This window comes from Chelon labrosus, assembly GCF_963514085.1.
Source record: "Chelon labrosus genome assembly, chromosome: 15".
NCBI classification, from domain to species: Eukaryota; Metazoa; Chordata; class Actinopteri; order Mugiliformes; family Mugilidae; genus Chelon; species Chelon labrosus.
The window spans coordinates 17,722,023-17,734,970 of record NC_140348.1 but is presented as its reverse complement, the minus strand read 5'-3'; the positions used below and the strand labels follow the sequence as shown (position 1 = coordinate 17,734,970).

Genomic DNA, 12,948 nt, shown 5'->3' with positions numbered 1-12,948 from the left:
CGGTGAATCACAGACAATGCAGAGAAACAGACACGAAGGCGCTTGTAATAGCTGACCTGCCTCTTCATATAAAACGGTAGCCACACTAGAGACAAGGACTTGACATTTGTAATAGCCAGTTTGTCTCCACGCAGATATTTATCACCGTCAGAGGCAGATATCCTCTATTACATAGTGTTTGCTTTTTAAATTTCCTGCTGTAATGACTTGACAGATTGTAAATCTAATCTGCACGTTCGCGGTTTAACTTCCATTTAAGGGACCCACGCTTGTGGTTTGAGAACGTCTCCCTGTTTGATCAGACTCTCACGATATATGACATTTTAATTAGTGATTCATTTCCATATAAATAACTGCAATTGATGGAGCTTTTCTTTCAAATGCTTTTATTTTTTAGCACTACTGAATGCAGTATTGTCACCGTATCAGTTAAGTGCCTCAGGATAAACAGCTGGTGGCACAAATTCTCCCCTCAGGCGTCAATAAACCATAGAAGAAGAAGAAGGCACCGGTCAAATGATGCAAAAGTATGTGGAAATAGTGATGAAAATTCATTAAAAACAGATCTAATGATGATCCCAGTGTAAAAATAGATGTGGTCAGACAATTATGTAGTTATCGCGACAGGCCCATCTGTTATTTCCTAATATTATATCATTTTGAAATACTTTTTGTTAACTCCATGAGCTGCAAGATGTTTTAAAATCTGCCGTCGTAACATTATTTGCAGAGTTCAAAACTCTTTCCACTGTCAGCGCAGATTAGAGGTCTCACAACAGCAGAGTGGATGGATTTCAAGGTGGCGTATCTACTGTCTGCAAGATGATTGTAAACTTTAATGCGGTTGTCACTGAATTAGTGTTGCGTTTATGGAGGGGGGTTGAACGCCGTTTTTTTTTATTTATTTTTTTTAAGTGCAGACTCAGCTCTCTGGAGCTGATTCATAGCAGCAGTGCTCCTCACCATGCAGCGGGACACTCTGGCAAATGTGCTACCTGCCACTCCTCCTTTAATGCTGCTTCATCGTTTTCACGGGGCCCCCAGATGCTTTCAGGGTAAATGGTATAAATCAAGAATACTGTAAACAGGAGCGGCAGAAAATGCTTGACTGTTATATTTTTGAAGTGGAGGGTAAGGGAGAAGTCACGTAGTTTAGGAGTAAAATGAATCACCCGTTCACTCGTTCATTTTAGATATTTGAAAACTTACAGCTGCTTGTGTGTTGCTAACAGCTCTTCTGGGGACGTCTCAGGGATCACGGCAGAAGATGTGTAGTGAAAGACATGCACAGCACACTACTAGGTGACTAATAGGCGGTTTATACTTCTGCATTAAGTTGATGCAGAGGCTACGGCAACAGGGCAGACCCTATAGGCTGCATGCGAAGGTTACAGGGTCTATGTCCCGCAGAGGTATAAACTCACACTTCTAAAACTAAATCACTTGTTTGAGATAACAAAAAGTCACCAGTTAATCACCAGCTTTAGTTTTGCTCCCAAAATGTGTCCCCTCAGGACTAAGCCGAGTAGAATTCCTCCTAACTCTTTCATCTTTGCCCTGCGATGGACTGGCGACCTGTCCAGGGTGTACCCTGCCTCTCGCCCCACGACTGCCGGAATAGGCTCCAGCCCTCCAGAGAACAAGTGGTTACAGAAAATGAGAGAATGAATATTAAATCTTTGCCTCACATATTCCACTGTGTATTTATGTAAAATATTAACACATTTGATCTCCATCATTACACCCATATGCAAATTCAAACCCAGAAACTGAACTCAAAGCCTTGACAAGTAATGCTGAGAAGAGAGGAAGATGGATGAAAGAAGGATTTTCTTTTGTTTTTTGGAAGCTTAACAAGCTTTAACCTCTTGTTACATTGAACCAAACATTAATTTCTTCTATTCAACAATATATTTCATGCCTGGATGCCACAGCAGTACTTCTACATGTACCTGCTTAGAAATAGAAATAGAGGTTCAAGCACAAAAACAGGACTCTGATGAGCAAAGTTTAGCAAAAGCTGGAGCAGAGTCCCACAAAGAAACAAAAGAGTCGACAGGAGCAGGCTTTTGCTACAGCTGGAGTGTGAGATGCACCTGGCACTGCAGCAAAACAAAGAAAGCAGGTATATTTGAAAGACTGCATCAAAAATTCACTAAAAGTTGCTAGCTGCTTCTCAGATAACGACTACAGAGGTAACTGAAGAAGTGGGGAGTAGAGAGGCCTTAAATAGTGTACAGCTTGATTGGATGATGAGATGCAGGTGACCAGCAGTAGCTTTACTCCGCACACCTGAGGTGCCTAGGAGACAGTCTAAAGAAGACAATCAAGACCCATAGAGGGCGACAAGTCACTTCTCATCAGAAATAAATGGTTTAGCTTCATTAGAAATGATTTAGCTTCGGTGCCTAGTGGCAGATCTGATTATATGCTTAAATATTTACCAGTGTGTGTTGGAGGGTAGATTTGGTCCCACGTGTGCCTCCATGTGCCATTTAGATGTAACTCCTGAAGAGGGAATCACCGTACCCAGTTATCGCTTGTTCCGATGAAGCTGTTTATGTACCCAAATGTTGATTCAAGTCAACAAGTCAATTCAAATCAAACATTTGCACTACGTTTCCGCGCAGGGAGTGCTGCAGGTTTTTCGGGGACGACGGGCTGACACCCAAGGTGTTCTTCACCAAGGTGGCGCCGTTTGGTCTGCTGTGGATCCTCACGAACTACCTGTACCTGCAGGCCCTCAGGAAGATCAACACAACAGACGTGTCAGCGCTGTTCTGTTGTAACAAGGCCTTCGTCTTCCTGCTGTCCTGGATCGTGCTCCGAGACCGATTTATGGGGGTCAGGGTGAGTGCATTTGCGTGTGTTTGGGGTGATAACGTTTTCAGCTTTAATGTGCTAATACATCATGGTTACTGCGTAGCTTTTGTTTCCTCAAATCTACCGTGAAGAGCAATAATATGTTTTAATTGAATATTTGCAGACCTTTTATCTCAAATAGTATAGTTTCTGACTGAATATAGTTAAGATTATAGCATGCATAATACTGGCAGTAGTTGCTGATAGTAGTTACACCAAGTTGAGAATTTTTCCCCAAAAGATTGAATCAAGTTGCTCATGTTTAGAGTCCTTAAAGGGGAACTACTGTTTTTTATAACCTGGACCTTATTTCTGGCATAAAATACGATCGTTTACTCACCCATATAACTTTTGTGTAATTTGTAGTCGTTCGGGAGATAATTAGATCAGCGTATATCCACATAGTGGGAGTGACTGGGGCACCGAAATGCAGCCTCTAAATAATGCATTATCTGCCACAAAACTCTTTCATTTCACCAATATTTTGTTATCGTACGCTAGTGCTATTCCCCGTTGAGTCCGGAGTTACCTGTTATCATCAATATATTGGTGAAATGAACGAGTTTCGCAGCAGATAATGCGTTATTTAGAGGCTGCGTTTCGGTGCCCCAGTCACTCCCACTATATGGATATAAGCAGATGTAAATATCTCCAGAATGACTACAAATTAAACCAAAGTTATATGGGTGAGTAAACGATCGTATTTTATGCCAGAAATAAGGTCCAGGTTGTAAAAAACAATAGCTCCCCTTTAAGAAGCAAAAGTACAAACTAGGTACCAAAATTAAAGAAAGAAATTTACAGTATGTGAGGCAGGAGTGAACTCTTTCTTCCTTCTTGTCCTGTAAGTCATTTCCTGACCACTAGGTCCACATTGTGAGTCCTCGTAGGAGCCCTGGCCCCAAGGTTGGGAACTATTGACTTGGACAAAGACAAAAATGACAGTTATTTTGCATCCAAGCTTCTTTTTCCATGGTCAATTATATTTAACACAAGCCAATATCATCTGATGATATTGTCTCACAGACATGTTGTCCAACCTAAACTCCAGTGATGCTGGGAAGACATTGTGTACGATGAGTAAACATGACGATCTCCCCCTGCCATTAGGTTTCTTATTTTTTCCTATTCCTTGCAGAAGAAAAAAAGAAGTCTGCTGTATTTCCCCCAATCCTGAAAACACGGTCAACTTGAATTTAATTGACAAACTAATTCTGTGACTAAGAAACACAGATAATTTGTCATGGCTCGCTCTGACTGAACTCTCAAGCTGCTGCACACACACACACACACACACGCAGCACAGTTGAGTGGAGACCAGGTTATCTTTGTGACAGCATGATTGTCCTCCAGTGATAAGAGTGTGATTCAGATGCGCCTGCTGGTGTGTGTTGCCATGCATGTCTCTCATTGATTTTGTCTGGGTGAGCAGAGAGCAGCAGAGGAGTACGGGTTTACCTTTGTGAATTGAGGTATCTCCTTCCCTCCTCCCGCTGCACGCCTCAGAAGCTTTCATATGTGCGGCAGTCCTGCACTCTGCAGACTCTTTTTTTTTCTTTCCCACACTTGCAACCCCCCTACCTCTCCCTTGTGCATGCCCTTACTCCCCAACCCCATTATTTGCTATGAAAGGCCTCACTGAGAGACAAATACTGTAATAATCTCTCTCTTGCGCACCCTCTCTGTGTGTTGCTTGGCGGTGGGGATTGCAGTGCTTGGATGTCCGCAGCGATGCAGGGGATCTTGGTCGAGTTTGTCATGAAACTGAAGTAGGCAGGGAGAGAGAGAAAGAGAGATGGGAGGTCGCTTGTTAAACAGGGGAGTTGGTTGTTTCTGTGATATTGTGTGCAGAAAGAGATGACTCAGATTTTAATTTATATATTTATTTCGGCTCAGTCTGGTGGCAGCAGCAGCAGCAGAGTGAGAAGGGAGTGTTCTACGCCCAATAAGCTTCCGGCTTTTTATGAGTTGTTAAAAGGAGTTAGTTCACGACGTTATCCACACACTGCAGGAGCTACACTGTAATTACATACTTCCTTTTTCAGGTGTCCAAAGAGCTCTGAGTCTGAGTCGAGGTGTCTTTCCACCTCCGACACTCGCATTCTGCTGAAACACGGCTCGTCGTCGCTGACCCCGCGAGCAAACAGCCGTTCTGTAAAATTGACGGTGTGGCGGTGAGTGACAGGCAGCCTGCACTGCAGAAAGAGACATTTTTTTCTGAAGGTGCCCAAGGGCTCTGGCCAAGCAAAAACACAAACGGCTCATTTATCTTCCTGACACCTCCTTAATGCAGAGCTAATCCACTCAGCTGGACTGCGCCGTGTCCCCTCTACCCTCCTCTTCAACCAGTTACAGTATGTGGCTCGTCCTTGCTGCACAGTCAAATACTCTGAGCCAGATAAAACGTACGTGAGATGTGGCTCCATAAAGGCTGATAAAGCAGATGGTTTGGTGCCACCTTGAGTGATAATCACAGAGGCAGGGAATGGGAGTGAGTGTGATGAGTGGTGGTTGGTTTGTAAACATGACGGCAGTGTAACAGAAATCAATGTGAGGCAATCAAGCCAACGCTGTAGAAGCTGCCTGTATTGTAATTGAAGTGCTGTTAATCTGAGAACAGATTTTCTTTGGATTGCTCCTGTGTTTGCATTTGAGGAAAATGGAAATATCACTTGAGCATCTTGCTGACAGCGAGAAAAAACAATAAAAAAAAAACCCAACCACATCGTAATTATAGCACAACAAACACAGCGCCGCAAGGCTCGGGATTTCTGCACTGAATAACAAAGCGGAGGCCATGTGTTCCTGCTGTGTCCCTACACAGCGGTAAAGAATTGTCTTTATCACGCTGTCTATCCATCACTCACTGGTGTTCTCTCTCTCTCTCTCCACAGATAGTAGCTGCTATCTTGGCCATAGCAGGCATTGTAATGATGACCTATGCTGATGGATTCCACAGCCACTCAGTCATCGGCATCGCTTTGGTTGTCGCCTCCGCTTCGATGTCCGCGCTCTACAAGGTGTCTGCACGTCGTCATTATTACTAAGCTTGTGTGCATCCGTAAACCGCCTCGGTTTTTTGTAATTAGCTCGACTTATGTCTGAATGGTCGAGTCTTATGTAAGAAATCTTGGACTAGCTCCATTCCAGTTATGTAACCAGATGGCAGGAGACAGGACACAGGAGGGGATTATGAAATGACAGTGCGTGATATATACGGATGCTGGCCTCGGGCTGTGATATCCTGATCAAGGAGGTTACAGGATGGATGGCTATGTTTTGACGGGTCTGGCCTGTACTGCATAATGTCATAAACAGACAAAAGCAGCCCTGAGCCATGAGACATGGCAGGTACTTGGCAGGTGCACCCTCTAAAAGTGCATTAATCACTCGCCTCTCTCTTTTTCCTCAGGTGCTCTTCAAGATGGTCCTGGGCAGCGCCAAATTTGGCGAGGCAGCGCTCTTTCTGAGCATCGTTGGGAGCGCAAACTTTGTTTTCATCAGCTTTGTGCCGATTATCCTGTATTTTACACACGTGGAGTACATTGGCTCACCTGCAGACATACCCTGGGCCTACCTTTGTGGGGTTGCAGCCTTGCTACTTGGTATGTGGAGACGGCATGCAATGCACCAATATCTGAATCCACAAGTTTTGATATTTTTTATTTGTGTAGCCTTCCTGCTGCTCTGATTCTGCTTCTTCCCACAGCTTTCAACATCCTGGTGAACTTTGGCATTGCTATAACGTACCCGACGTTAATTTCCCTCGGCATCGTCCTAAGTGTTCCTGTAAATGCCAGTAAGTCTCTTGGCTTTCCTCCCAGTCCTAACTTTTTGACGTGGTCACCATTTAATATTTGATGGCACTGAAATCGCCCTAAAGGTATCATTTATATTTTATGAAGGATGTTATTTTAAGACTAGGTACCTTGTCAGTGTCACTTGTCATTTTATTTGACAACCATACAAAGCTATGATTTACAATCAGCCACAACGCTAAAACCACTGACAGGAGAAGTAAATAACATTGACCATCTTGTGACAAAGCAATGTTCTGCTGGGAAACGTTTGGAACTAGACCAGACCAGGCACCCCCACCCCATAGCAGTGACACTCCCTGATGGCAGCAGCCATCCCCAGCAGGATGCAGCCTGACATAGACACACACACAAAAATGGTTTAGGAACAACTAAAAAAACATGAAGAACAGCACAAGGTGTTGACCTGGCCTCCAGATTCACTAGATCCCAAACTGATCAAGTATCCGTGGGGTGATCCACAGAGGCCCCTCCCCTCAACCCATAGGACCCAAAGGACCCCACTAACACAATCTGTTGCCAGACACCACAGGACACCCTCAGAAGGCCCATGTCCATTCTCTGATGAGTCACAACTGTTTTGGAGGCACAAGGGAGACCTACACAATATTTGGAAGGTGGTCATAATGTTACGCCTGATCGGTGTAATCCTACATGCTGATCATTAATCCGATGCCGTTGCATGTCTTTATACGGTCATACTAATACGAGTTTGTAATTTCACAGTGGTGGACCTCTACACGTGTGAAATCCATTTCAACACGGTGCGCCTCATCGCTGTGTTCATCATCTGCCTGGGTTTCCTCATGCTGCTCTTACCGGAGGACTGGGACCAGTGCATCATCCAGCTCAGCACAAAGCTGCGCAAACGCGACGATCCAGCAGAGGTCAACGGAGAGGCGGGCGCCACAACAGGGCTCAACTGGAGAAACCGAGGCAGGACCTCCATGTCAACATTTGCACATTGATGATCATGAGATATCACCATGCAAACACACACACACACTCACACACACTGAGACGCAGATGGAGACATATTAATAGGTTTGACCTGCCTTCTGTTTCACGCTGCTCCCTGCATTGAGAAAAAACTATTTTGGATCGAACAGTGACATTTTAACCAAGAGGAGAAGATGCAAGAGGCACAGATTGTCTTTCATCCGGCGTCCATTCCACTCAGAAGTTACCCAAGCTGGTGCATGGACTCATGTCAACTGTAATCCTCCTCCTCTCCCCTAAAAGATCAGGTTAACGGACTGAGTCATTTATTAATTTTGCTGTATCTCCCAATCATTCCATTGATTCATTACATCCTGGAAGACTTGCCAACATGCCTGACACTTAAAAAAAAACAAAAAAAAAACAAGGACAGACATTTTTGAAGGCAGGCTTAACACCTTGTGGACTGTTTGGCTTTAACATGAACACACTTACACACCTTTAAGATCCAAAGAAGAATGCCTGAAATGCTGAACGCCTGACAAAAAAAACAAAAAAAACAAAAGGGAGGCCCGTATTGGCATCCCACAGGTGTACACTTAATGACAAATACCTGCCTTCCGTGCACTGTACATAGCTGTTTCACACCTTGGATGTCCTGGGGCTGCGGACCCGATGGGATCGTCTGGTGCGAAGGGACCTGTCTGGACGTCTGAAGATCAATCCGAGGCCGAAGAAGCTTTCACAATGCCTCTCTGTCTCTGTCGCTTTCCGTTCTGGAGAGAAGAGGTCTTTGTAACCACTCTGATTGGCTCCCTGTGGTGATGTGCTTTCCCGGGGCTGAACTCCCGCTCTGTCACGCAATGCTCAGGCCCAAAGTTTAGTCACGAGATAGCTAAACCAGTATCTCTACAGCATTAGTTTTCAGTGCATGGGATTTGTTTCGTCCAAAAGGTGCTTTCAGTCCAGTTGTAACGCACTTGCCTCACATTTTCTCTTGCCAAACATTTTATTGAGCAGGCAAAGTAGGTAATCCATGCATTTTTCTATTATCACTTAAAATAATCTTTTAATTAATGCTTCAGGTGTCCTAATGTTTGGAGCTTTGGAAAAAAAAAAGACTGACAGGCTTAATAAAAACTTGGAACTACCCCTTTAATTACTTAGGACAATAACGATAGCTGTCATTGAGCCTCACTTTAAATCCCCGTCTCATATCTCAATTCACATGCACACAAACAAACCGCTGGCAGTTCAGTTCGAGGGTTTTATTTCTGGTCAGAATAACAGACGATAGGAAACTGTGGCTCGAGGAGAGGTGTGTTGACACATGAGGATGACCCGCACGTCGCCAGCTCTTCTCCTCTCTTCTCTCTTCCTGCACCCGTTTTCATTTATCACATTTCCGAGGCAGGTTAACAACCAAGAGGAGCCTGAGGGATGAACAAAGCGGCCGGTGTAAACTCTGCCTTGCTGTGAATGTATGAACATCACTCGACCACTCATGCTCGCTACGTGCTACGTGTTTTTTTTTACAGACTGCTGCAGAGAGACTCTTTTAATACTTTCCTTCTCATCCGAAGGTTTTTTTTTTGAGATAGACTCTTGATGCATCACACAAGACCTTTTATATTTTTGCATCTGGTTGCTGACTAACCTCGAGGGGGTCGCAGCGAGTGACATCTGCAGAACGAGCATGCACATATAACTGTACGAGCAGGTACAGCTGAAAAGTCCACTTCACTGCCTTTTCTTTGTTTTGCAATAGAGTAAATTAGCACTGTTTCCCATTGTCATTCTCGATGACAATAAATAATAATATTGTATTCCTCTGGAATTATTGCTAGACATAAATGTAAACCTTTGTAAGGAATAATGATTTTTACACTGAGATGCAACATATGATTATCACATTTGAGAAGGGAAATATTTAGGCGTGAGTAAGTGAAGGGTTATTTAGAACTACTGTTGGGTGTCTTCAAGTGTAATCACATGTACTATATAAAAATATTTCTTTTCAATACATCTCCTTGTCAAAGTTTGTTCTTTCTCGGCGTCTTAGTTAGATAAACAATCGATTAGTAGATACACACAGAATTAATCTGTAATAATTTATCATTTAATTTGAAGATTTTCAGCCTTTTATGGTAATAAACTAAATGTCTGGGGATTTTAAAGTATTACAAGACTATTTTAAATTTTGTCAGAATTCATAAGTAGAATTGGAGCTAATGAATTTGGATAACAAAGCTGCAGATTTGACCCCAATACTTGGCTAGCAAGTTGTGATACAAATTCATAATTAGGATGACTGGGCAGAAAGCTGTCTGGACTGTTGTACATCTGAAATAACTTATTGATTAGTTTATGAAGTTTTTTTCATCATCACTTTATCTTTGCATGTATTTTTCAGCGATGATTCTGGAGAAAGCAGCTTCTCAAGAAGGAATATTTTTTGATAAGTAAATAATCCTGTTAAGACAAAACAAGCCGTATCCACACGCAAACTTGATCTATGGGAAAATGTGTTTTCAGACTCTTTAATTAAACAAACTGATGATCTGCAGAAGTCAGACTAACACACATCATGCTCCACTCTCACTGTTATCTGGCCGTAGAAAAAAGTGGCCTGCCGCTTCTTGGTGACAGCAGAGAAAGGAAGTGTTCTGTTGCCCTCTTGTGGTCGAGACGGGACCTGCAGCCGGTCCACTCTCCTCTCGCCACCGGCATTTTGCCCCACAGATCGTGAGGAGGCACTTTCAGGATGACACACTTTGCGTAGATTATCCCCAGAGTGACGTCTGAAGTCAGAGCAAACTGTAAAAATGGGGGAAGAGCACCTATCACAGTGCAAACTCGCAGAGCTGGAAGGTAGGCTGGGATGCGCGGTGGTCGTACTGCATGGCTCGCTGCCCCTACAGTCATCGCTCTCTGGTCTTACCTGCCCTCCCCTGCCCAACACACTCCCCAGACGAGCTCTTATTTTTTGTCTGAGTCCATGAAGAGCGCTTTGGAAACGCTTGCTGAGCAGAGCGTACAGGAGAGGATTGATATCAGAGTTCAGCAACACCAGCCAGTAAGAGAAGGTAACAGCAGAGGATGGGACGAGGGAGGATTGGCCTAAAATTGCAGTTTCTGCAGCCTGAACCAGGGCCACGCCTATATAAGGAGTCCAGCAGAAGAAAAAAGCCGAGATGACGAGGAAGAGTCGCACCACTCCGTGATTATGGTGCTGTTGGGAGTTCTGTAAAGATTGCTGTGAGGTGCCCTGAGCCAGGAAGGAAAATAAACGTCTGGATGCTGTGTTGCTCTGCGCTGAAGTAGCACCAGGAAAAGCATGGCTGATATAATTCCCGTCATCTGTACTGACCTGAGACACAAATTGTCCACTTACATGATAAATGAGTCTGGAGGGGTTGTGGAGGCTCTCAATGTGCTGGTGAGATGAATCCTCCGGAGAAACGCAGGAGCTCGGATTCCTGCTGCGCTGGACAGAGCCCTCCAGCGTATGAATCCTCCTGGCGTGACTGCGAGCCACCTTGACAATCTTGGCATAGCAGAAGAGGATGACCCCAGCAGGTATGAGGTAGGAGAGTGCAGCCATGAAAGTGGTGTAGCTGGGACTGCTGGCCCAGTTGACTGCACAGCTGTACATGGGAGCAACGTAGCTGACGGAGCTCCAGCCCAGCAGAGGAGGGCAACTGGTGGCCAGGGCCTGCAGCCAGATCCACAGGACCACACCACTAGTCCTCCACAGGGTGCAGCGGGAGCTGTATCGCAGGCAGTCCATGATGGAGTGGTAGCGGTCGAGGGCAATAGCAGCAAGTGTCAGCACTGAGGCTGTGCAGTAGACAGAGGAGGTGTAACCCACATACAAACAGAGGTCCTAGTAGACAGGAGAGAGACACAACCTCAAGCACACTCAAAAGGAACAAATGAAAACAGATGTTACAGTTAAAGAGGAAGCAGTTGGTATATTTATACGGAGGTGACCTACAGTACAATCCACCCAGTCATGGTTCATGATGGACAGAGCAACAAAAGGCATGACTCCGACGCCCACCAGAAGGTCGCTGATGGCCAGGTTCATGATCAGCACGGAGGTCACAGAGTGGAACGTCTTGGTGGCAGCCACAATAATGATGACAAGAATATTACCTACGGAAATAGACGCACACAATGAGATTGGATTCAAGACTGTACAAGCATCTTTTCCATGTGTAACGCAGCTAAAATCCATAGTAACAAATTTGTGATGCAGTCACAAAATTTAGAAAATCGTGGACAGAAACAGTCGGACAAATTTATACTTTAAATATACAAATAATATATACATAGTATTATATATTAATTACAAATATGCAAACATCTCACAGAACTTCCTAAACTATAATATTTAGGACTGACTAAGAGGTAAATGTCACCCACGTGAAATTTAAATACATTTTTCCAAGAACAACCCCAAAACACAAGTCACTGTACATGAAATAAACTTCATCAAATAAGAACAGAATTAATGTTTAGGAATGGATAAGTCGACATCCTGACCTCTATCCAACAGAAATGTTGGTAAAAGACCTTAAGCAAACAGTTTACACGAGGAAATCTAACAACACCTTAAAAATGAAGCGTTTCTTTTACTGGGTAACGTGTTAAAATTCCTCCAAGCCGCTATAGACGACTGATCAGCAGTTACCGGAAATGTTTTGTTGCCGTTGTTACTGCACAAGTGAAAATTAAATTCAGGACGTGAAAGTTCGCTGATGTTTTGAGTCATTTTATGCAGGAAAAAAATCAGGGGGACGCAAAACCTTTTAAGTAGAACTCTATCAGCATTTTTTTTCCATATGTAAGCCAGCTAAAATCGCAACCACCAAACTTGTGATGAGATCCCCAAATTCAGAAATTCGACAGCTTCATACTTTCAATATATATAAAAACATGCAAACATCCCATAAAGTGTCAACAGATGAGTCTTTACCTGTCACAGCACCAAAGCACATCAGCACTATGAGGATCTCCAGGACCAGCTGGGTGCGCCCGGACACCCCAGGCTCTGCTTTTTTGGTCCAGTTCGCGTTGCTCGCTGCTGCCGCCGTCGCCTGCAGAGCCGACCCGGGATCCAACCCGGAACCATCCAGATGGTCCATACCCCAGCTCAAATAAACCGCTGTCCTCACATGATGAGGAGCCACGGACACGCGTGATGAAGTAATTACGAGGAAGTAATTTATTGTAATTGCATGTCATCCATGTGCTCCAGTTCTGATCTCCAGGTGAAACCAACTCGTTTAGATTTTAGGAGAAGGGAGGAGGGTGCAGGGACACC

General features: G+C 44.2%; 2 protein-coding genes across 2 annotated transcripts in view; one reads left to right on the top strand and one right to left on the bottom strand.

Moving 5' to 3' along the window:
- The window catches only part of slc35f3b (solute carrier family 35 member F3b), a gene marked incomplete at both ends in the record, with an annotated part of 49,017 nt that extends 41,369 nt beyond the window's left edge, over window positions 1–7,648 (top strand). The window contains 5 exons of the mRNA XM_084562270.1: window positions 2,631–2,850; window positions 5,757–5,882; window positions 6,275–6,467; window positions 6,572–6,661; window positions 7,407–7,648. Of these exons, the coding sequence (XP_084418396.1) occupies window positions 2,631–2,850; window positions 5,757–5,882; window positions 6,275–6,467; window positions 6,572–6,661; window positions 7,407–7,648 (871 nt within the window). The remainder of the gene's footprint in view (window positions 1–2,630; window positions 2,851–5,756; window positions 5,883–6,274; window positions 6,468–6,571; window positions 6,662–7,406) is intronic.
- A 2,058-nt stretch (window positions 7,649–9,706) lies between these two features.
- On the bottom strand, window positions 9,707–12,859 carry LOC311499927 (5-hydroxytryptamine receptor 1D). The gene is made up of 3 exons (XM_084561067.1): window positions 12,601–12,859; window positions 11,617–11,777; window positions 9,707–11,505 (listed from the first exon to the last, which is right to left on the bottom strand). The coding sequence occupies exons 1-3, from the start codon at window positions 12,767–12,769 to the stop codon at window positions 10,195–10,197; spliced, it is 1,641 nt and encodes a 546-aa protein (XP_084417193.1). The 5' UTR covers window positions 12,770–12,859; the 3' UTR covers window positions 9,707–10,194.
- Between the last annotated feature and the right edge of the window lie 89 nt (window positions 12,860–12,948).

What these genes read in the sequence shown, in the direction of transcription:
- LOC311499927 (XM_084561067.1), bottom strand. Translation starts at nt 12,769, where the DNA reads ATGGACCATCTGGATGGTTCCGGGTTGGATCCCGGGTCGGCTCTGCAG. An exon ending in GTGCTTTGGTGCTGTGACAG is followed by an intron (nt 11,778 to 12,600) that starts GTAAAGACTCAT and finishes CTATTTCCGTAG; the next exon opens with GTAATATTCTTGTCATCATT. An exon ending in ATGACTGGGTGGATTGTACT is followed by an intron (nt 11,506 to 11,616) that starts GTAGGTCACCTC and finishes CCTGTCTACTAG; the next exon opens with GACCTCTGTTTGTATGTGGG.